The sequence below is a fragment of the Schistocerca gregaria genome, chromosome 5 (assembly GCF_023897955.1).
Source record: "Schistocerca gregaria isolate iqSchGreg1 chromosome 5, iqSchGreg1.2, whole genome shotgun sequence".
Lineage (NCBI taxonomy): Eukaryota > Metazoa > Arthropoda > Insecta > Orthoptera > Acrididae > Schistocerca > Schistocerca gregaria.
The window spans coordinates 347,940,055-347,965,087 of NC_064924.1; the positions used below are offsets into that span (position 1 = coordinate 347,940,055).

General features: G+C 38.3%; 1 protein-coding gene across 1 annotated transcript in view; it reads left to right on the top strand.

The window, feature by feature from the left end:
* LOC126272407 (HEAT repeat-containing protein 1) overlaps positions 1 to 25,033 on the top strand; it is a 198,591-nt gene that overhangs the window by 85,309 nt on the left and 88,249 nt on the right. The window contains exons 12-15 of the mRNA XM_049975235.1: positions 4,118 to 4,369; positions 14,930 to 15,147; positions 18,616 to 18,759; positions 23,837 to 24,062. Of these exons, the coding sequence (XP_049831192.1) occupies positions 4,118 to 4,369; positions 14,930 to 15,147; positions 18,616 to 18,759; positions 23,837 to 24,062 (840 nt within the window). The remainder of the gene's footprint in view (positions 1 to 4,117; positions 4,370 to 14,929; positions 15,148 to 18,615; positions 18,760 to 23,836; positions 24,063 to 25,033) is intronic.

Genomic DNA, 25,033 nt, shown 5'->3' on the forward strand with positions numbered 1-25,033 from the left:
CCGCACCACTGTATGTGCAGGTGCTAAATAAACCTTCATTAAGTGAAGTTAGTGTTCGTCATTCATCTAACTACACCTTCTTTTACGTGACAATATTATGAGAAGGAGAGTTACCACTCACCACATATCGGAGACGCTGAGTTGCAGATAGGCACAACGAAAAGACTCTCACAATTAAAGCTTTCAGCCATTAAGGCCATTGACAACACTAGACACACATAAGGTGTGCGTGCGTACACACACACACACACACACACACACACACACACACACACACACACACAAACAAACAAATGCAATGTGCGCACAGACACATGGCTGCAGTCTCAGGCAACTGAAACCCCTCTGCGAGCAGCAGCACCATTGCATGAGAGGAGTATCATCTGGGTGGTGGTAAGGAGGAGGCTTGTGGTGGGGAAGGGGAGGGATAGAATGGTGGGTGTGGCAAATAGTGAAGTGCTGTAGATCAGACGGAGGGCAAGGGAGAGGTGGGGAAAGGGGGGGGGGTAGTGGAAAAGGAGAGAAATAAAAGGGAAGAAGCTGGATGGGTGAGGACGGTGGCTAATGAAGGTTAAGGCCAGCAGGAGGGTTATAGGAATGTAGGATGTATTGCAGGGAAAGTTCCCACCTGCGCAATACAAAAAAGCTTGTGTTGGTGAGAAGGACCCATATGACTCAGGCTGTGAAACAGTAATTGAAATGAAGGATATCATGTTGGGCAGCGTGTTCAGCAACAGGGTGATCTACTTGTTTGTTGGCCACAGTTTATCGATGGCCATTCATGCAAACAAATAGCTTGTTGGTTGTGATGCCTATATAGAATGTAGCACAGTGGTTGCCGCTTAGCTTGTAGACCACATGACTGGTTTCACAGATAGAACACCTATAATGGAATAGACGATGATAGTGCCCGGACTGGAGTAGGTGGTGGTGGGTGGATGTATGGGACAGGTCTTGTATCTAGGTCTATTATAGGGGCGTAACAATATTAGGAATGAAAGTTACTACTCACCATATAGCGGAGATGCTGAGTCACAATAGACACAACAAAAAGATTCACATAATTGTAGCTTTTGGCCATTAAGGCCTGAGGTTGTTGTAGAGGTGGTGGACAGTGATACTCCAAGGCGGGAGTAGGAAGTGAGCAGGATGGAGAGCTTTTTGAGGTGGCATTATGCATGTTGCTCAAGTTCCTACAGGGCAAGAGTTTCAGTGTGTGTTATGGGTTCTGGCAATTTGGGATTGCATAGCAGTATAATTTTGTGGATAGAGAGAAGGTACTGCAAGGAGGTTTGAGCTTGGTTGATACAGTTTTGCAGGACTATGTTGGTGAGGGCTAAGGATTGGCAGAATCGGGAACAGGTGGAGGTCATTGTGGAAGGAGGGGTGGAAGCCAGAGATGAGTAATTTGATGGTAAGGCTATTAGGGGTGATTGCGTGAGCCAAGCAACAACACAGGAACAGTGTGTGGGACTAGGATCTGGCTAGGGATAAGGAAACTTTTATGTATTGATGCAGATGGAAGGAGCAAGGGTCCATGGTGGTGGCAAAATGCAAAAAAGTATGTAAATATTGTATAATTACGTCCAAAAAATTTCACAAAAATACATCCAAACATGTATGAAAATTCACAGAAAGGATGAAATGCATGCAGAAGGAGGAAACAAAATGAAATCTGAGCGAGTTGACAATAGCGGTAGGCAAAACTCACTAAAACTGGCGAGAAGTCACAAGGATCAAAGTAAAGAATAAATAATAAAAACATAAATATTACTGTGGGTAGCAGGTCTGAGGCTGGATAAGTGTGAAGAAGGGGGACGGCAGATGAATTGCGCAGATGGGAACTTTCCCTGCAATACTTCCTATGTTACTGTAACCCTCCTGGCCTCAACTTTCATTAGCCACTGTCCTCACCCATCCAGCCCCTTCCCTGTTCCCATTCCAGAACTATGCAGCTGTCATTCCACCACCACACCTAGTCTTTTTATTTCTTTCTTTTTCCACTAATTCTTCCCTCCTCCTTTCCCCATCTCTCCCGCGCCCTCTGTCTAACCTGCAACACTTCACTGCCTGCCACCTTCTCCCTCCTTGCCACAGCCTCCTCCTTACCCCCACCCAGTTACCACTCCCATCATGCACTGGTGCTGCTGCTCCGCAGTGTGGTTTCAGTTGCCTGAGACTGCAGTCGTGTGTGTGAGATGCATTTGTGTGTGTGTGTGTGTGTGTGTGTGTGTGTGTGTGTGTGTGTGTGTGTGTGTTGCATTGACGCATGCCTTAATGGCCAAAAGCTTTAATTGTGAGAGTCTTTTTGTTGTGCTTATCTGTGACTCAGTATCTCCTCTATATGGTGAGTGGCAACTTCCCTTTTCATGATATTGTTGCATTCCATCCTGGATTTTCCAATGTTTGAACATTTTATTAAACCTTTTTCTTCTAAGTTGCATTGTTTTCTTTAGTGTCTGGCCCCCGTTGAACATAATTTGCTCGTATTTATATGCAAAACTGGGCCCTAATTTGCACGAATTCTACTTGGCACGGTTCGTGCTCGGTTCTACCTGTCACATGAGTCTGCTTTTAAATTAGTATCTGTTACCCAGAAGCTGCCACTGTTTTATCTCAGTGGTTCACATATTGCATTATGCATTTTCTGTGCATTAAATGCTGCTTAGTACAAACTTGGGAGTTTCGTGTTTGTTAGATATAGTTTTCAGTATTTCATACAGTTATCCACCAAATTTAAAATTTTAAGTGCTCCCATAATCTACTTATTAAGGCTATAATCTGACATTAAAAATTTAACATAGTAAGTCAAGTATTATAGTTGTAAACTGTGTATGTATGTCATGAGGCAGCATAACTCAAGGCGCACAAATTACTCGGAGTATACGCATCTGTTATTTGAGAGTGACAGCACTTTGTGATTTCAAACATACTTTATATGTAATTTCCAACCTATACAAAACTTTTTCTCACTGTGACCCTACACAAAATGATGAAAGGAAAAAAAAGGCATATCACTTACTACAGTTTTTGTGGTTCGGGCATGATGTAATTTAATACTTCTTTGCTACGAACTCTATTCTCAACACATTTTACAGACAATATCCATATACACCACAGAATGAATCAGCAAAATTATATAATTGTATGACATATAATTTGGGATATATGAGACCTTTTCATAAATGTAGCCTTACAATTAATTCCCCACAGAAAAAAAAGAACCATTAATTCATATGACAAAATTGACTGTTTTAGGAACTTGTTTGTAATGCTATTGTATGGTGAATTAGTCAATCAGACATGTAGTAGTACCCATCTGGAGCAATTTATGATGGGATGATGACATATGTCGTATTGTGGAAGGAGGGAGATGCCAATTAGAGGTTGATGAGAAGGACGTGAATGTATTTGATTCACAAAAGGGGGCACATACAGTGTTCATTGTATAGAATTCTTACCAAGTTCATCTGTGGCACAAAGACATAGCAATAAATGTTTGGGACAAGAATGTTACAGATATGGTCAATAAACTTAAGTGGGAGCAACACTAGAAATATGTAATTCGCAGGGAAGACTTATGTTAAAAATAAAATATAAAAAGAGGTGATATGGGTACAGTGTGTGAACTTAGCCACTCACTGTGTAATGATATGTGGAATACAGACATAGTTCTTCTTGAGAAGAGACTCTTGTTGTTCAGAATAAAAGTAATGAAAATACTATTAGTTATTTTAGACAGTAGAAGACTATCTACTCACCATATCAGGAACATGTTGAATATTGCTGCCAGACAGAGGCTGATTCAGGTGAAAACAAGGCTTTGGAAGTAGGAATGAAGTTTTTCTGTTCCTCTAGCGTGCATATTTTTTTGCTGTACTTTCAGCTTTCCTCTTTTTGTCAGCAAGACATTTAGAAGGATACTCAGAGCGAGCATTGAACCATGCTTTTTAAATTTTGTTCCTGTCAGCAATGCTCTATTGTATATGCCTTTGGTGACTGACAAGTAGTCATTCATGTTCTGCAACAAATAATGTTAAAATTGTTATATTATGTTTTATATATGCCTGGGTAGTGCTATAATAGTAATGTTGGATTCGTTTTTATTTTGTTTCAGGAAATGCTGATGAAACTTGTTTGCTTGGGTAACAGAATTATGATTAATGCTGGAAAGAGTGACAAGAAACTAGATTATTATTCTTCCTCAATATTAAGAGGCATTGTGAAACGACTTGATGAGGAGACAGTAGACTGCCTGAAGCATCCAGCATGTTTCGTATTCTTTGAAACAATGCTTCTTGATCAGAAAACACATGTTTTCGATGAAGATGAAAAAGTTATATGCCCATCTGTACTCGCTATGGAACAGGTACTGTATTAAATTAAATCAAATCTCAGCCATTTAATATCTGTGTTAAATTTTCATTTGTGTTTTGCAGCTGCAGGGCAAAAAAATTTGCTTGCTTGTGTCTTTTCATTTATCCCCGTCAAGTTAAAAAAATTGTAAAAATCTGTGCTATTGAAATAAACACTGCCACCCACAGCTATTGACCAAAATAATGTGAACACATGGGTGAAGCAGTACTCAAAGGAAACTTGTGGCACCCTCTAGTCTTCCAAAAAAAAGAAGATAGAGGCAGGCAAGAACATACACACATAATGTGTTGCTTGCAGTGAGCGAGTAAAATATATGTTACGAATGATTTAGTTTTCAGGAGAGATGATACAGTTAGCTGTATTGCAAAACATTACATAGCTTGAACTGCATGTGGTAAATATCCACAATAGGTTGGCCAATTGCAAATAATTGATTATAATGCAGAGTCTCGAAATGATGCAGTTAATGTTACAAGCATACAAATTCGACTCATTAAAATTTGTAGAGTGTCTTATGGTCATATGAGATTGTGAATTGGTAAGACACAGGACTTGCATGTGGGAGGGTGGTGGTTCAAACTCCTGTCCGACCATCCGTTGGTTTTTCATGGTTTCTCTAAATCACATGTGGTAAATGCCTTTTTTTGAAAAGGACACTGCTGATTTCCTTCAGCACCCTTCCCCAGTCCAAGTATGTGCTTCATTTCTAATGACCCCTTTGTTAGATGTGACATGCCAATTTTGATATTACATCTCTTGAGTTCTCAAAATGATGAAAGATGCTCCTGAGATTTGGAGAAAGTACGTTTTCTTCATAACTAGCTGAGTACCCGATGTGCCCTGGTTTGTATTCACATCAATTCTGTTAGTCCACCTCTTTCTCTCTCCTCTGTCCACCTCCACCACCAGCCCCCTCACACTCTGTCCATCTTATGCTGCCTCATGCCCATCTCTCTGTCCACTCCACTCCCCCCCCCCCCCCCCCCCCCGGTCTCTGCCCATCTTCTCCTTCCCCCCTCTCTGCTCAAATCCTCCTCTTCTGTCCATCTTCTCCTTTTCATCTCTCTGCCCATCTCCTCCTGTCCATCTCCTCTTTCCCATCCCTCTGCCCATCTCTTTCCCCCCTCTCTGCCCATCTCCTCCTCTTCTGCCCGTCTCCTCCTCTTCTGCCCGTCTACTCCTCTTCTGCCCGTCTCCTCCTCTTCTGCCCGTCTCCTCCTCTTCTGCCCGTCTCCTCCTCTTCTGCCCGTCTCCTCCTCTTCTGCCCGTCTCCTCCTCTTCTGCCCGTCTCCTCCTCTTCTGCCCGTCTCCTCCTCTTCTGCCCGTCTCCTCCTCTTCTGCCCGTCTCCTCCTCTTCTGCCCGTCTCCTCCTCTTCTGCCCGTCTCCTCCTCTTCTGCCCGTCTCCTCCTCTTCTGCCCGTCTCCTCCTCTTCTGCCCGTCTCCTCCTCTTCTGCCCGTCTCCTCCTCTTCTGCCCGTCTCCTCCTCTTCTGCCCGTCTCCTCCTCTTCTGCCCGTCTCCTCCTCTTCTGCCCGTCTCCTCCTCTTCTGCCCGTCTCCTCCTCTTCTGCCCGTCTCCTCCTCTTCTGCCCGTCTCCTCCTCTTCTGCCCGTCTCCTCCTCTTCTGCCCGTCTCCTCCTCTTCTGCCCGTCTCCTCCTCTTCTGCCCGTCTCCTCTTCTTCTGCCCGTCTCCTCCTCTTCTGTTCATCTCCTCCTTCCCATACCTCTCCCAATATCCTCCTTCCCCCTCTCTTCTCATCTCCTCCTCTTCTGTCCATCTCCTCCTTCCCATTCCTCTGCCAATCCCCTCCTTGTCCCCCTCTCTGCCCATCTCCTCTTCTGTCCATCTCCTTCCCTTGTATCTTACATTCAGCAGCGTCCCTTGTATCTTACATTCAGCAGCAGATGTGGCAGAGAGGTCATAAATGTAAACATTATGACATTATCCCCGATGCAACCGTTTAACTCCATGTACAGTGAAAATGTAGTAAGCGGTAAACATTGGTAGGGGTTGTCAGCGAGAAAAAGTTGCATGAAGATTTGAAATTATGTAGGAGACGAGGTACTGGCGGAAAGCTGTGAGGACGGGGTGTGAGTCGTGCTTGGGTAGCTCAGTCGGTAGATCGCTTGCCCGCGAAAGGCAAAGGTCCCGAGTTTGAGTCTCGGTCCGACACACAGTTTTAATCTGCCAGGAAGTTTCATTATGTATGAAGTTTGTTGCAGGTTGCCAAGTTCTCATTCTCAAACATTGGATAGTGTGCATAGTAGCTTGTGTTCATTATGCAATAAATAGTGTGCAAATATGGATTAAAGACATTGAAGATTGTATGAGCATTGTAGTTATTACTTTGAAGTGTATCACATAACATATGTCAGCCAAGAAAAGCATTTTCACTAATATGATAAGGTTCAAGAACAAAGAATAAGAAGCATTTTCAAGGAGTAAATATTTTTCCCAAATTCATGCAGGATTCGTCAAATCAATAATTGTCATGTAATACTCACCTTTAGAGCAGCCTGCTCTTCTTCTGATTTTAAGCAACCACCTTACAAAATTTAAAATGTATGTACTGTTAAAGGAATTATACCATTTTGTTTTTGGTTTTTTGGAAGAGTAATGAGTATGCACTACAGCATATCCAAGCTAAAGGGAGTATTTATCTTCATGAGGAAATGAGGAGTTATAGATTTAATTGAAAAGAAGAGATTCTTGGAAGTGTTGTAAAACAAAGGTTTAAATGTAAATTCCTTAAACTGATGTTTGGTGGAGAGGGCACAAATAAATAGAAAGTTGCAAAAGAAGGTTCTAACATTGTTGAAAAGACGGAGAGCATGCATTTCTCTAAGTTTGTTGACACAGATGAAAATTATATATGTGGCATTAGGGAGAATTATAAGGATAAACATTAGTGTTACATTAATTTGTATTCAATGCATTGCAAGTTGTTGTAATAAATTAAGCAGGAAAACTTTCGTGACATCTTTCATCTCATTGGAGGGATATGACATATGACATGTTAATTTTTATAAAAGGATATATCACACCTATTGAGCTTTCATAATGATAAAACATATTCATGATATTTGAAGAAAATTAATTTTATTAGGAACTAAGTTTTCAGTGACACACTGTGGGAGGAATGGCACATGATGTGTGCAGGTTTGATGAAAGACATAGGTGCAGTTGGGTGGTGAGTTAAACATCTCCACCTGCTGTGAGGCTGCTTTTTCTGTGACATCACAGCTTGGAGGTTTATTTATTGTGTTTGCAGCCACAGAGGAAATGATTGTCACAACAACAATGTAAACTATGTGGCAAACACAAAGCACAAATAATGAATCTTGTCTGAATGCAGAAGATGTGGAGATCAGTCAGTTATAATAATGTACACTCTAAGGGCGGGGGGGGGGGGGGGGGGGGGGGAGATAGGGAACACCATGAAGGAATTATCTGAACGGGAAGGAAATCAGTAGATGTGATGTACATGTATATGCAAACAAATGACTACAATTTCAGAAAAATTGGATGATTTACTCAAGAGAAAGAGTTTCACACAAACCTAACAACATAGTTAACATCAGATGCTACCAGTGTGCAATTAAATATTCTCCTGTGGAGCAGGAGTTGCTAGAACTCATGATTTCAGATAATATTTAAAATTACAAGATCAGAGATTTTTGTGCTTGCTTATTGAACTTTTTTCTGAATTGCTAATGAATAATGGAGGCAATTTTTTCTTCCAGTAAGTGATTTTGAATTAGTTAGGGATTAGTTCGCTGCCCTGCGTTCTAGATTTAACTTCTGCATTGTTTTTCTAATAAGACAAATACCAGAATAGTTCCTTTGTAAGGAACCCGTCTGATTTTCTACCCCATTTTTCCCCAATATGAGCTTATGCTCTTTGTCAAATGTTCTAGCAATTCAAGAGTTCATAAGAATGATTATTTTTTCATTGAGTAACAGGAGGATTCATTAATATAATAAAGGTATTTCTTTGCTTGGTTAGTCTCTGATGGTCTGAAGAGAACAAACAGTTGGCTGTGAAACTTAAAACAAACAAGAGAATTGTGACTCTTTCATGAAGATAATTGATTTACCAGAAATGTCTGCATTACGTTTCTTCACTAGATGTCATGGCTATTACGTAGCATTTCTCTGTTGGACAAACATGAGTTGTGGCATAACATAAATTTTTCTTGTCCTTATTCTGCTATCTTTTGTAACTCTTAATTTGTATGCATATAATGCTCTCTGTTGTGAAAAAATTGTATGTACCACAGTAATTTAACTGTAGGGAATGGTTGCACCTTGTCACTTTGGCCCATGCAAGTATTGAACTCTTATGGCAATCATTTCGCTATGTGGGGTACCACAGCCATGTATTTATTAAAGGACGTTTTAAAGGTTTCTTCCTCAGCTGTTAGTAAATATTCAATTTATTAAAGCATGCATGATTGGCTGATTTTTGGCCTTACAAGCCAGAAAATTATGTAATTATAAATGGTGGACATAGCAGATCCGAGAGTGAGCACATAATGTGCAAGTGTCAAATTTAAGAATAATGTGTTTACTGAGTGCAGTAATAGTCATCCTCAAAAATAGAGCCACATTATATTGTACATATGCGAACAATCCATGCGTATTTTTCTGGAATTAGAGGGTGATGAACTGGGGTGTATGGATTAATTGTAATATAGTTGGTACTGCTATGCATCCAACAATAGATCCAATTATATCGTAAGGTCAATCCATATGAAGTGGTCCATTTTTAAATATTTTAATTTTTATTTTTTTTTAATATGTGTTTTCCATATATATGAGAAGTTCAAAACAGTTTTTTAAAATAATTTATCTTGCACCTTTACAGGATCATGACCATTTTTATTTGTAGGCACACGATTTTTTAGTCTAGAGACATTAGCGAAAATTTGAATATTTCTGCACTGGGTTACGTTACAACATTGCAATTGACATGATTGTTTTTAGAAAAGTGTCTTCTACAACATTGTCTATTACACAAAATACCCTAAATTCAAAAATAACCAGTCAAAATGACCTCCAAAGGTTTTTAGGCTCAAAAATAACAAAGAAGGAGTGATTTGTGAGAGTCTATCCTATAGTTAGATATCATACACTGCTAGTCTCAAATGTTTCCTTAATTTTTTATGAAGTTTTGAAATTTGAAAAGTTTCATTTTTTGTAAAGTTTGAGGCTAGTTATCTCAGGTGGGACTCAATATAAAAATATTATTTTTGCACAGTTTGTACACCTATATGATAGCAGCGTAATGTAAAAATTTCAACATTGATATCTGACTGTGATCAAAGATATGAATTTTTCAAAATGAGGAAATAATTCACCTTACTCTACAACTGATCTTATGGCTGTCACCTATTTAAATGGTTTATTCTTTCAGTGTAATAAAATTTAATTGTGACATATATTTAGTTAATCCTATCACTCAATATTCATTTAGTTTATTTATTTGTAATAATGCAATATTAAAAAAATAGGAGCTTTCCCTTTCATTCTATGGTAATAAAAATGCCCATTTATGTTTGGGTTTATTGTCAATAAAGAGGTACATCATTGCTGGATGTGGCATTGTTGTAATCAGTCTGTTTTGAAACCTCTGTTAGAGTGGATGTACATCATCGAGAGTGTGGAATGTGTTATGTACTTTGTTCTGTATGTAATTTGTAATTAATTTTTAGAGCCTAACTGTAATGCAATAACATGTATTAACAGTGCTCTGTTGGACAGATAGTATGTGAAATGTGCCACAAAACAGTTTACGGTTCAGTTTCAAAAAACTTGAAAAATGTCAATGACTTGGATGAAGTTAGACAAACTTTGTTTAAATTTCGAGTAAGTTCATCTGTAACATCAGTGTGTGAGTATCATGAAAAGAATATATTTTGAAGTACAACCACATTTTTGGACGAAAGTGCTGTGAACAAAAAAGTTCATAAAAAACCTATTGCTAAAGGTTTGAGAGAAATAAAACTTGAACATTTTTCCTTGTTTTGTGAGAGTGAAACAGCTTCCCAAGTGAAACGTAATGCGATTCCTGGAAATTCCCCTGTGCCCAAATTGTTACCGGTACTCAAAAATATTTGTTGTGAATCTAAAACCAGTATCATGTAACCTTGTTAATGACATTTATGTTCCCCATGAGTAAGCTGTTGGCATGTTGGATTTTGCTTGTTCTAAGTTAGATGTATCTCTCCTTCGAAAATAATAAAATTAAGTAGCAGAAAAAGAAAAGCCGTTATTGAAAATAAGGTACAACAAATTTCAGACAAAATTAGAAAAGACTTGGAATCATGCTTCAATAATACAGATACCAACATTATTTCTAAAGAAGAAGAAAACCTACCACCAGCATCATCTGACACTGAATATTTGAGCTTAATAGAGAAATTAAAAATTAAATTTCAGGTTTACTCCCTGACTCATGGTCAAGAGAAAAAAATCATTCATAAATTCAAAGTTTCTCATTGTTTGGTTAAACTAACCCGAAAATTAGTGAAAGAGATAGGCATTCTTCCAGTTTTAGGAAAGAAGAAAAGAGCAGGTATAAGTGAAGGAACAATTAAAAAGATCCAACAGTTTTTTGAAGATGATGAAAACAGTAGAATGTGCCATGTTGCAAAGATAGCAAAAGAATTGTTATTAAAATAACAAATCAGAAATGAACTTTATGTAGCTTTCAAAAATTCTCATCCTGAATGCAAAAATGGAAGGTCAAAATTTTGTGACCTCTGCCCTAAGTGGTGTATTTGGGCTGGATCCTCAGGGACACACTGCGTATGTGTTTGTTTATATCATCAAAATGTCAAACTGATGATTGTGGGTGCAAAACTCAGTGATCTTAACTACAAAGGGTTACTAGATTTAATGGTCTGTGACACTAACAGTTATGTCTGTATGATGAGTTTGTGTAATAAATGCCCTGGTAAGGAAACTATTATTGAATTGTTTCACGAATATGATGAGGAAATGCCAGACAGCATTACCTTCAAACAGCGGGTCACCACTGACAGGGCAGAAATGATAACAGTGGTTAAATCTCAGGAAGAATACTTGGAATCTTTAATTGGTAACTTACAGAAACTCAAAAGTCACCACTATGTTTCTAAAATCCAAAGTAAGTTTTTGAAGGACAAAAAAGCACAACTTCATGAAACTGAATGCATAGTGCTAGCTGATTTTGCAGAAAATTTTACATTTGATTCAGGATGCAATACAAGGGTACCACTGGGTCAATGACCAGGCATTTATTTTCTACTTTAAAAATGAGAAAGATGAAGTTTGCAGTTCTTCAATTTGCATTCTAAGTGACTACTTGGAGCACAACACTTTGATTGTACATGTTTTTCAAAAGTATGTAATAAATTGCATAAAAGAAATTTTTCCCAAGGTTGAGAAGCTGATATACTTTTTAAATAGAATTGGTAGTCAGTATAAGAACAAAAAGAATTTTTCAAATCTGTGCAACCACAAAGTAGACTTCAGATTAAAGGCATTACCTATTTTCTGATGAAAAAAGAGGAAGTGGTTCTGCATATGTAAACAACACTTAAAACCGACTTGAAACCTGTGTAGCAATAAAAGGAACAAGGCATTTCTACAAATTCCTTGTCATTGCAGAAAATTTAGTTCGATGCTATGTAACATTAGCAACTGAAATTTATGAGGATCATTGTGTCAGTAAAATCATAACTCTGTCTTTAACATTGAATGACATTGTGGCATGTTCGTGTGATGGACAGTGGTGGCTTGCATAGGTTGAAAGAATAAGTTTGGAAAACAGTGCTGTTTTTGTGCATTTTTACCACCCTGCTGGCCCAAGAACATCATTCAAGAAATCTACCAGTGAGAATGTTTGGATACCAATGAAAAATGTTTTAAGGAAACTTTCAGTGCTTTAATTTACCGCAACTGGGAAGTCTTATTCTGTATTACAGAAGCTATCTGGAGAAATAAGTGTTCTTAACATTCACCACCAGGTTTAGGAACAGTCGCATCTTGAATGATGTTAATTGAAAATATTTATTTTAAGTATGTGAAAATAATATAAATGTTAATTTCAGTGATGATGTTTCCACTTCTAGTATATAATTCAGTAGCTTACTTCAGTAATAAATGATTATATCCTGCCAATATCACACATGAATAGGCAACAGCCATAAGATTAGTGGTAGAGTAATGTGAATTATCTCCTCATTTAAAAAAATGTATATCTTTGTTCACAGTCAGATATCATTGTTGAAATTTTTACATCACATTGCTATCATTTAGGTGTACAAACTGTTCAAAAATAATATTTTTATATTCATTCTCACCTGAGATAACTAACCCCAAACTTTACAAAAAATGAATTTTCAAATTTTAAAAATTCTTAAAAAATTAAGGAAACATTTGTAAGTGTTCTTGCTCTATACAAGGCTAGTAGTGTATGATGTCTAACTATAGGGGAAAAATAGACTCTCATAAATCACTCCTTGTTTGTTATATTTGGGCCTATAAAGTGGATTTTTGAAAATTTGGATACCAAACTTTGGAGGCCATTTTGACTGATTATTTTTGAATTTAGGGTATTTTGTGTAATAGACAGTGTTGTAGAGGACACTTTTCTCAAAACAATCATGTATATTGCAATTTTGGATTGACCCCATGTAGCATTGTTCCAGCATCAGTCTGTGATGCATCAGTAGCATGTTAGAAGTGAAATAGCAACCACCAGCTAACATGTTAATGATGCCTACAAGTACTCGTTATTGCTCATACACAGCTGAAGCAAGATTTAAATGATTGACGAAGCAGAGAACATTGGAAACTGTGCAGCAAGAAGAAAGTATGGTGTGAGCTAGTGTTGTATTTGTGATTGTCGAAAAGCAAAATGTGGCTTCAAGAAATGAATTGTAATTGCTGGGCATTTCGCATCCAAAAAGTGAAGCGTCTAAACGTCGAAAAAAGGCTCTGCAATTATTGTATGTGACATCAGCAATTTTAAAGCTAATCGGCAGTGACCATCAAGATGTTTTGGTTGAAATTAACTAGACTTCTGAAGGAAAACTACCATTGCTCAATGGCTTCCAGGTAATTAGGAGGAAAATGTAGTGTATTTTCATTGCTACATGACAAATTAACACTGTGAACAGTCCTCTATATTATTGCAAAAATGCCAGTCTGTTTTGAGATGGCACTTGACTACACTGTGAATAGGAAATTGGAATTCAGCGTCATGATATGAACTGGCAGCAATGTGGATTAAAGGTGTACGGTGACGTTGTGGGTAACTAGCAGTGGATGAAAGCTACCACTTTACGTGATATTTAAAAGGAAAACAAATTCTGAAAATAGTAGGTGTAAGAGTGAATCCAAAAGGGTGGATAGCTGATTACCTTGTGGTTGACTGGATGACTTGCGTTTGACAACATCGCCCCAGTGTATTACTAAATTTATGTAACTTACTGATCCTGGACAGCTTTTGGAGACACACCACTTATAAAGAATGAGACAAGTTACAATAAAGGAACACTGACTTGGTTATTATCTCTGGATGCCTAACATCCATCCTGCAGCCGCTAGGTGTGTGTACAAATCACTGCTCTTAAGCAGCGATATACACAATGGATGGCCACTGAAAACCCAAGTTCACGCCAAGTGGAGAAATCAAGCGGCTGGATTTGTCCCAGATTTTTGAGGAGGTGAAATGTGAATGGGACTCTATTCTGCTACCACTGGTGGAAAAATCCTTCAGAAAATATAGTATCGCAAACTCACTGGACAGAATCGATGGCAACACTCTATAGGAAGATGGCAATGACAACAACGCTTCTGCTGATGATGATGATGAAAGTGCTGATGAATAGAATGTTAGAATAAATTTTTGGAAATAAAACAAGTTAAAGCCAATATTACTTTTTCTCTCCTCCCTTAAAATTAATGTGCGCAGATTACTCATGTACACTGCATGTGGTCACTTTCATTGTAGTTAAACACCAACGTCGCTTCTGTCCATGCGAGAAACACATAGAGCATAGCTTGATCAAAAGACACATAACATTTTGTATCTATGTTGTTGTTATATGTGTTGGTAATATGATCTATCAGGCTTTAATTTCATGATGGTTGTGTAGTTGTTGTCATGTCCAGCTGTTTATATTACTTTCTTGTCGTGCATGTGAAGCATGTTGATGCATATTCTGCAACTTCAGTATAGATTATGAATAAATGCCAGATCCAGTTGCACTTTTTTGTTTATTTTGAAAACCATGACAGCTTTTGCCCCAGGCTACTATTCAGTAGTGTCTGTCATGAATCCTGAGGGGGGAAAACAGAACATTCTGTATTTTCTTAGGAGGCCAGACATATATTACAGGATGGTGATGACCTTGGTGGTTGAACCCAGCCATGGATTTTAAAACAAAAATGAAAGTGCAGCTGGTACTGACATTTTATTCAAAAGCATATGTTAAGTTTAGAGGAAGCATAATAAAATTCAGTTTCATTTCAGTCAACACAGTTTTTGTTCTGATTTTCAGATTTCAAGTCAATTCTTTGAATCTGTTCCGGATCTACAGCAGCACATTTTAGGAATTATTCTGGATTTGGGATATGAAAGTGATGCGCCAGATGTGATATCTGCTATTGCACATTTGTGGAAAAGAATTACTCTTGATGCACGGCTGATTGTTGCTGAACTGGACAACATGTATAATGCGAAAATATGCACACCACCACCTAATACAAGGAAGAAAAGGTAACATTATAGCGCTATTGATTTAAAATTTAAATATTGTCTCTTTGAGAATCTGACATTCCACACCCTGCTCCATAGAACACCAATTTCGTTTCTCCTGATAATGATGTCCTCCTGAGTAGTCCCTGTCTGGAGATCCAAATGGAGGACAATTTTACCTCCAGAATATTTTACCCAAGAAGACACCATCATTTAACCATACAGTAACCCTCGTAAATGATTATAGCTGTAGTTTCCCCTTGCTTTCAGCCGTTCACAGTACCAGCACAGCAAGGCTGTTTTGGTTGATGTTACAAGGCCAGATCAATCAATCATCCAGACTTGACCCTGCAACTACTGAAATGGCTGCTGACCTCTTCAGTAACCACATCTTTGTCTGGCCTCTCAACAGATACTCCTCCGTTGTGGTTGCACCTATGGTACAGCTATCTGTATTGCTGAGGCACACAAACCTCCCCACCAATGACAAGGTCCATGGTTCATGGGAAGGGGGACTTTGCTGGTGATTTGGTTATTTTCCAGAACTATTTTCGTTATTTCTTTCAAGTTGTCATCAGTAATTGGTATGCTAAGACATCCAGGGCAGTTGTCGTCTTCAGCATCTTCTCGAGCCTGTTTGAAATGTTTATATCAGTTGTAAATTGTTGTTTTACTCATAATAGATTCCCCAAAAGCCCTAGTCACCATTTTGAGTGTGGTACTGCACTTATTCTACTTTTCAAGCAAAATGTAATGTAAATTCTTTAATCCATCTTTTTCACAAGTGAAAATTTGCTGAGCACTCAAAAACATGTATAACCTTTTCAACTGTCAGCAATAAACTAAATATCCGGAACAGCAGAAAATGCAAATATACGTCAGGAACTTGTGTACCAAGAAGCTAAAATGTTTCTTGTGAATATCGTATGTATAAAGCCAGCAAATGTGGAGTCATTGCTTTTCTATCACAGCTTGTTTATGGCACTGTGCAACCTTCTAGAAAAGATATGGCACCAAACTTTCACAATAAGAAATTGAAGAAAGGAGATGATGTTGCTTTCCAGAGGGGTAAAGATACAGCAGTGAGATAGAAAGGCAAGTGTGATACGTCTATTTCGAGCATTAAAAAATGTGTAAATGGAAACTACAAATAAAAGGGTAAACAGATAATTAAAACCAGTAGCAGTCATATCTTATATAATGACACAATGAGAGGAGTGGATAAAGTTGACCAGCATATAACAAACAATCCATTGACATGGAAAAGAAGGGGAAGAAAATACTACAAGAAGTATATTTCTATCTGTGTGAACTATAAATATAAAATTCAGCTATAAAAATAGAAATTTGTGTAAACATTTTTACAGAAAAAGTATTAAGTTGAGGGGCTAACAGTTAGCTTGTAAATCTTCGTAAAGAGTTTGTTACGGCACAGCTAGCCATTTTTGTCAGATGCATAAACAATGAACTTGAGATCAAGAAGAGTTCATGGACTTGGTAGTAGCAATGAAGAGCATTGTTAGCAGCATTGAAGAAAGTGTAGAAAATACAGGTTTATCAGTGAGTTCATTAGTTTCTGTGTTTAGAGAAGTGCCATCTGTGTTGTAAATAATTCAGGACTTGTCATGCAACTGAATATGGTGGGGGGGGGGGGGGGGGGGGGCTTTCAGTACACAGTGGAATCAGAGGTGTTCTGTAGATCAAGATTTTAAGCATGGCTGTAGATGACTTACCAGGAGAATGTGTGTGCAAAGAATATCACTTTGAAAAAAGTAATGAATGTAGTTTGTACAATTAATAATATACAGTAGCATGGACTTTAGCAGTGCCAATCAGAGAATAAATTGATGGCTAGCAAAGAAGTCTGTCTTATAAAATTATTAAAGGAAAGTACAATGGCGTAGTAGATGCTAGTTGTTAAAGTGATTTGGTTGAGTTAGATATGAATATGGAAATGAGTAATGTGTATGTTCCATAACATAAGTCTGATTCAGCAGGCCATCCAAATGACTTAACACTTCACTTCAGGGAAAGGACCTGTTGATTATGTATTTTATCGGCTGTATAGCATTCGATATGAATTGTCACTTTGGGAAGAATCAATTGGACAAAGGAAATTTAACTCATTTTCCAAAATTGACTTCATTCTACATAATCTTAACAAATGTTTCTAGTTTTGAGTTAACAATGTTACAACATTGCAGAATAATTTTCATCTGTTTTCCTCTCCACATTTGCGGAATGTTGATGACATTCACTTTGATCTGCAACTTGAAGTACTGTAATTAAATTGTAGCATGACAAAGAATATAATGACAAGTCAAGTAACAAGAGAAACATTCCAGATTTCTACAAACACTTTCCTCAGTACTGATTCCCTGCTTACACAAGGCTGCTACAGGCATACTGTTTTTTACTTTCCATTGACTTCTGTAAACTGTTTTCAACAGTGAGAAATCATAACATGTGTTTGTGAAACTCATTTTCAGATGGTAATCTATGCTGCACAATACACCTACAATGCACATGAACGCCCTTGAATAAGGAAAAAAGAATGAAATGATTGAGGGTGTGAGAGTTGATTAAGAATCATTACATGCATAATGTGTGATTAAGAAATATGAGAAATCTGTACTCACATAATATTTAAATGATGTAGTAACATTATGGTTTTACTGATGTGAGGTTATGCAGTGGTTAGCACACTGATCACACATTCTGGAGGATGACGGTTCAGTCCCGCATCTGGCCATTCCAATTAATGGTTTCTGTGATGTCCCTTATTTGCCTGGGTGGTTCCTTTGGAAGGGCACGGCCGATTTCCTTCCCCATCTTTGACATCATCCTAACCTGGGCTCCGTCTCTAATGATTTGATGTCGAAATACTTTGTGTCCACTCTGAAGTTTTCACTTGGCTCTCCCCTCCCTACCCTGTGCTGTGATGATGGATAAGATGGGTACAGTACTCGTAGCTGGCAGGCCTGTGCTCAACGTCTACTCAGTGGGCTTATTGGCTATGAAGCTCTGTTCTAAAGCTTTTGACACCTTCTTGCTTTCCTATCACACATCAGTTCGATCTTGTATCTTTATTCACTGATTATCAGGCTCTTGTGTTATTTCCACATGGAGGCCTCTATTACATTTTGTTAATTATTCTGCTGCCAATTGTCTATTTCTTTTAACAACAGCACTACTTTTTTCTGCATGTTTCCACTGTCCGCATTTTTGCATCAAAATTTGTTTTTCCATCATGCTGAATTTATAGTGTGAGAGAAAGGTTATGTTTATGTGTATCACTAGCTTGTCTATACAGAAGTCTTGCACATGTCCTCAACAGCAACTTTATCTGTTTGTTTACTCTGTTTCTATATTTAATTCTTAATGCATGGCTGAAAAGTAAGAAATTAGACCAAGCTGCAAATTGTAATCACGTTACTGAGCTGTTATTGAAAAAAAATATTTGTTTGTTTTCTGTTTTGTATTTTGTAGGGTTATAAAAACAGCTCCATCCTTGGAAATTCTCAAAACGTCAGCATGGAAGCGGGGTGTTACTTTGCTTGAATTAATTCAGAATAAGAAGAAGTTGTATTCTGTTCACCATATTTTACCTGTGCTTTTTGGAATACTCCAGCGGTAAGCAATTAGAAATTCAATTTCATTGTACTCTTCTTATTGATGTGATATTCTCATAGCAAATTACTTTGCATATATATCTGATGTTTTAAATAAGTTGATTGTACCTTCTATCCTCAACATACACTTGAAAACATAAAAGCAAATAAATTTTATGGAAGAGTAATAACCAATAAGGTAATAGTCCCCTTCCCTCAGATTTTTTTTTATTTATTTCATTTTTATCCTGGAATTTCTTGAATTGAAATATTACACTAATAAATGTTTCGTTGCTACTCAATCACCTTCTCAATTGTACTGCTTTGACACGATACAGGACAGACAAGTAATAGCAGTAAATAATGTGATGCCAGAGAAGTGATGGGTAACAGAAGAAATCTCTCAATTCGCCCATGAAACAAAGAAGTACAAAAATATTAAGGAAAAGAAAGGAAAGCAGCCTTATAAGGCATTTATAAATGAAATCAGTAGGAAGTGCAAGAAAGCTACTGAGAAAGGGCTTCAGAAAAATGCAAAGGAATAGTTATTGAAAGGACAGATTCAGCATATAGTAAACGCAAAATAATTGAAGTGCAGTGCTGAAATGTAGTGTAGTGCTACTTACACAAGTGTTTACTCTGTACAGTGATTATCTTCAACAGAATCCCTCTTTGATTTATATTTGCTCTTCGTTTTGTAATTTTTCTGTTGTTTGATTCTCTGTAAAAACATCAAATGAGTTGCTGGATAATTTTGAATTTTGCAGTGAAGTGAATTTATTAAACCCGCAACAATTGGTGACCCCGACGTGCTATTCAACGGTCACTGACACCTATTAGCATGCCACGTCGTGCCGTGTAAGGAACAGCCACATCAACAGCATTACGTTTCTTTTGCATTATTGTAACCATAACTCTGCAATGTTAGACCTTCTACCAACTGCAGACGTCCTTGTAGGTTCAGAAATCAGTCTCAGAATGGTAAAACTGCTATCGTTTTGGCAGCAGAATCCTGTCTCGTGGTGCACTCAGTTAGAAAGCAAATTCATGCTAGAGTATGTAAGTGCAGCCGACAGAAAGTATAGTTCTGTTGTTGCAGCAGTCAATGAAGATACATGGCTGTGGAGGTGCAAGACATTCTGGCATCACCACCAAGTGGGGCTCGCACTCCATCACAGCTACTGGGACACCTGTGCCAGTGCCATTAATGAAGAAATCCTGTGGAATATTTGATTAGTGTGTGTGCCAGCTGACATTCGGTTCCATGATCTCAACACATTGGCAAGTCATGTTAATGTTAAACTTAGGCCTGCAATGCAAATTGGAGTGGCAATTTGTCATAGCAGACATAATGCACCCCATAGTCAGAGTGGACTTCCTATTGTTCTATGGACTTCTGTCTAATGTATGTCATCAGCACCTCCTTGATACTGCTACCAACCTGGTAAGCCAAGGATGAGTATGTTGTGCAGTGCAGATGGTAACTGGTGACTCTCCTTTTGTGGAGCTCCTAAAGCAGTTTCTAGGGACCTCATGCCAGACACTTACACTAGTACCTGTGCAGCACTCGACAGTACGCTGTATACTAACAAAACCAGGACCATCACATCATGCTTGGGTGCACCACCTGACACATGAGAAACTGCTGAAAGAAGTGAATCAGGAATTATTGTTCATGCTTACAAAGGGAATCTACCACCCATTGAGCAGCAGTTGGGCATCTTCATTGCATGACATCCTAAAGAACAAGAAAGGATGGTGCCCATGTGGAGGTTATAGACAATTCAATACCAGAACCATCCCTGACAGGTATCCTATACCACAGATTGAAGATTTCCCATTCAACATGCTTGGTAGCCTACTTTTACTACGTTGGATTTAGTGTGTGCACTTTACTAAATACCTGTGCCATCAGATTTCAACGCTAAGACTGCCATCCCCACGCTGCTCATGTACTCTAGAATGCCTTTTGAACTTTGTAATGCTGCCCCACCGTTACAACAATTAATGGATGAGATTATACATGACCTACATTATTGTTTTAAGTTCATTAATGACAGTTTTGTCATGTCAAGCTTTAAGGCAGAACACATGTTGTACTTACGGTAAATTTTCACTTGTCTTTATGCACACAATCTGCTTATCAGCCTGTCGAAGTTCATCTCCAGAGCAGCTGAGTTTCAGTTCCTAGGCTTCACTATCAATGCTCAAGGTATACAAACGCCACAAGAGAAAATCGTTCCCCAGCCTCTAACAGTTAGAGAATACAACTGTACTACTTCATACAAAATAGTAAGGAGAGATGGGCTACAGCGTGGTGCAGCAGCTGTCATCGTAAAGAAACTGAATGGGGGCAGAAATGATTAGCAAACACATAAATACAGTAAACTGGAGTTTTACTTAAATTACAGTTTTCTCCAAGTGTTAAAAAGAAACTTTACAAAAGAACAAACACCAACAAAGTCTAGCTGTTCCAAGAAACAAACTAAGAGTGTCGTGCAGTGTGAGGCTCCTGCTACTAATGTGTGAATGTACTGTCGAAGGTTGACTGACACTGAAGACTACAACTGAGACTGGGCCTTGTAGCTACCGCCAGCCATCCTATATCACGGCAGCAGATGGCACTCATAGTCAGAGCCACTGAAGCCATGTCTCAGTGGGCGCACTTTATTGATTCCACCAGGTCCCTGCATGACCACAATTAGCATTTGTCAGAAATGTGCAGTTCTGTTGCCAACTGTGAGATGCCACTGAAAGTGGTATTGTTCTATGACACCACAGTTTCATTCGCAGTCGTGCCCTCCTGGATGCACAGTTGAATGAAATTTTGCATGGTGCACAAAGGCCAAAGAACAAACTACCGTGGAGTTGCAACGCGGAGTTAGCATTTACCAAAGTGAAGACTGTTACCACAGAAGGTGCTCTGTTAGTGCACCCAGTTCCACAGGCGCCTTTTGCTCTAATGGTCAACACATCTGCCACTGCAATTGGTTGTGCAGTGCAACAGCAAATAGGTGAACACTGGCAGGCTTTGGCTTTTTTCAGTCAAAATTAATTGCCATCACAGTGGAACTGGTCCACTCATTGTTTGTGAACTGTATGCCACATATGCCTGCATTAAGAAGTTTCACCATGTGTTAGAGAGATGGCAGTTCACCCTAGTCGCATACCACAAGCCACTAACTTATGCTTTCCACCAGCGTCCAAAGAAATCATCACCACGTCAGCTGCTTCATCTAGTCTATATCGGACAGCTCACCACCCGTGTAGTCTTATGTCGAGGGAGATTCAAATGTGCCAATGGATGTGCTCTTTTGGACCGAAGCAATCATTGTTACAGTTGATTTCTGAGCTCTCATCGCAGCACAGCAAGCAGACAGTGAGCAGTGAGACTTTTTGACACAACCATCAGGCCTACAGCTCGATCGTGTTACAGTATCACTGTCAGACATGCCGATGACGTTGCAACTACCAAACCGCAGCAATTTGTGACTTGACTTTCGGCAGCAGGGAATCACCTCTGGTCATGGCCTACGGCTTCCTGGACTATGGGGCACTATGAACATAGTGAAGCAAGCTTTTGTCTGACCATATATCGACAAAGATTATAAGGAACATGTGCACGATTATATGGTCTGCAGAATGAAGTTGGCTGGCATGTTAGGGCACCTGTTGGCATGTTCTTTTCACTGAACCGAAGAGTTGAGCATGTGCATCTGCACATAATCAAAATGCTCCCACCATCAGAATGATCTATGTACTGTCTTACAACCATTGATCATTTCACACATTGGCTCGACATGTTCCATTTGGTTGACATTACCGCCAAAACCATGGTGACCACATTCTTTTGGTGATGGATCACCCATTTCAGTGTACAACTACAAGTTACAACAGACCAAAGAAGGCAATTAAAGTCTTACCTTTTCAAAGCACTCACTGTTCTACTTGGTATGAAGCATATTAGAACCACAGCTTACCCCCAGGCAGCAGATGGCTTAGTTGAGCGAATGCATTGGCAGTTGAAAGTCTCTCTTCAGCGTTGCATTTGAGATGTGGTGTTATATAAGGATGTTCAAAATTAAGAGGAACGATAAAATAAGAATTGAGGTTCTCTCAACAAAAGGATTATGTGGAAAACACTAACTGGAAGAATGGACAGGATGAGAGGGATGATAGGATGTGTGTTAGGGTGCGATGAGATAACTTCCTTCATATTATAGAAAGCTGGAAGGTAAACATGATGGGGAAGACAGACATAAGAATATATATAACAAACATTTGAGAGTGTTGTGTGCAATTTGTACTCTGAGATAAAAAAATAGTAACAGCATATCTTTTACCTGAGCTGTATGTTGAGTGGTTCTCTTTATATCTCTCTTGTTATTATCATATTTCAACTTTGTCACGATTGAGAATTTTATTTTCAGAGATTTCACAATCTGTGAGAGTTTAGCATTTAAATGCCATTGTCTATTCAATTTTCTGTTAGCTGCTGGAAGTGGTTGAGAAGAAGTGAGCAAAAAGGTACCATTGATCGTATTGTCCTCCTGTAAGCAAATTCATCAAAACTTTTGACATTTATACTTTGTCTTTCCTGCCAGATATTTTACAGTTGTTTTGATTCGTGATAGTGGCCATTGATAATAACTATTGTTGGAGAGTAATAAGTTTTCATTTTTTGCTGTGATCTGGAAGTAGACTCTGTTGTATCAAAACTTCTTTTTATTGGAAAACACTAACACCTTTTTGATGACATATATTGCAGTAGTGTGGAAGACCAGTAATCATTGCCGCAAGTTTTTGGTACTAGGATTCCGTATGTATTTGTGTTCTGAGATAGTCCATAAAGAGCAGAGACATTTGTTTATTTAAAGCTGAAGATGATTCTCACTTGTATGTTCATTATCTGTTCCGTTTAAGAAATACAAAGACATCTAGACCAACTGTTTGTAGGAAAAGTGAAGTCTCAAAAGTTCATCTCTCTTTTTTTTTCTCTGCATATATGTTTTTCACCATACTGTTCATTAGATTGAAGAACAACATTGTTGTCAGATTTTTAAGAAAAGAAATAATTTTACTTCATTTATGTTCTGCAGATGTCTCGAGTTTGAAGAGCAATCTCCTGTTGAATATACGAAGCAGTTGGTATTGTCATGCATTCTTAATTGTTGTCAGAAACTGTCTGCAGATGGCATACCTTCCAGTGTGACTGAGGATGAAGTCAATGTGTCATTGCTTGTGCAGTGTATTCGTGGTACACAGAATCCACAGACACATCACCATGCATTACTTGTACTTTCACAAGTTGCTGAAATGATACCAGTAAGTAAGGATCCATTATTTACAGATTAAATGTATACAAATTTCATTTACAGATAAACACAGTTAAATAAAATTATACTTATTAGCAATTTTAAAATGCTAAAGTATAATGTATTTGTATTGGGGCATGGGGGAGGAAATTTAAAGAAGTGATTGATAAGATGATATGTAGTGCAATAAAGGTGTCATGTATTGTTTAAGTTATGTGGAGCTAATAGTTCTGAAAGCTAGGTAGTGTTGTGTACTTAAAAACTTCATGTTTTCTGTCAGCTGTACTAAACACTTAGCCTCCCGAAGATAAGAACTGACCCAAAATACTGTCTAACAGTGTGACAAGTTTCTTGAATGACTTTTTATTTTGATACAATGCTACAAGTTACGAGTAAAAAACTGCTTATATTAAAATATACGATTCCTTTTGATGTTGGTTAAGAATGTATTACTCAACAGAAAATGTGAATGATATTGTAGTATCAAATGCTCATGTTTCTATCATCATTTGGTGATTTCACCATCCTAGTTTTATGTTAGGGTCTCAGATTCTTGTAATGCTACAAATGCAGAACACAGGCAACATTCTTGACCATTTGCATTCCAGTGTAGGATTAAAAACACAACTTTTGATGTTACATCGGATAATCATCATAGAATAAAGTGCTCTTGAAAATTTGTTTTTGCATTTTGTCATTAGGGACCTGTAGTCTCTTTGTCCTTGACTTCAGAACCCTACCCACAACACTTCACTGTTTCCATTGCTTTAGTAGCTTTTGATATTAAAGGAAATGGCAAAGATTCTGACTTGGTCTGATCTTGCCTTGCCTTTTTTTTTATCTACCAACTATTCCTGCAAGACTTTATTAATTTCCCCCAGGGGCTCAGTGTTCATTTGCTGGGTACGGGCATGGTGACTATGGGATTCTTGAACAGGGGACTGGTAAGTGCCACCAGCCCTCTGTCACTGTAAGCTGTGA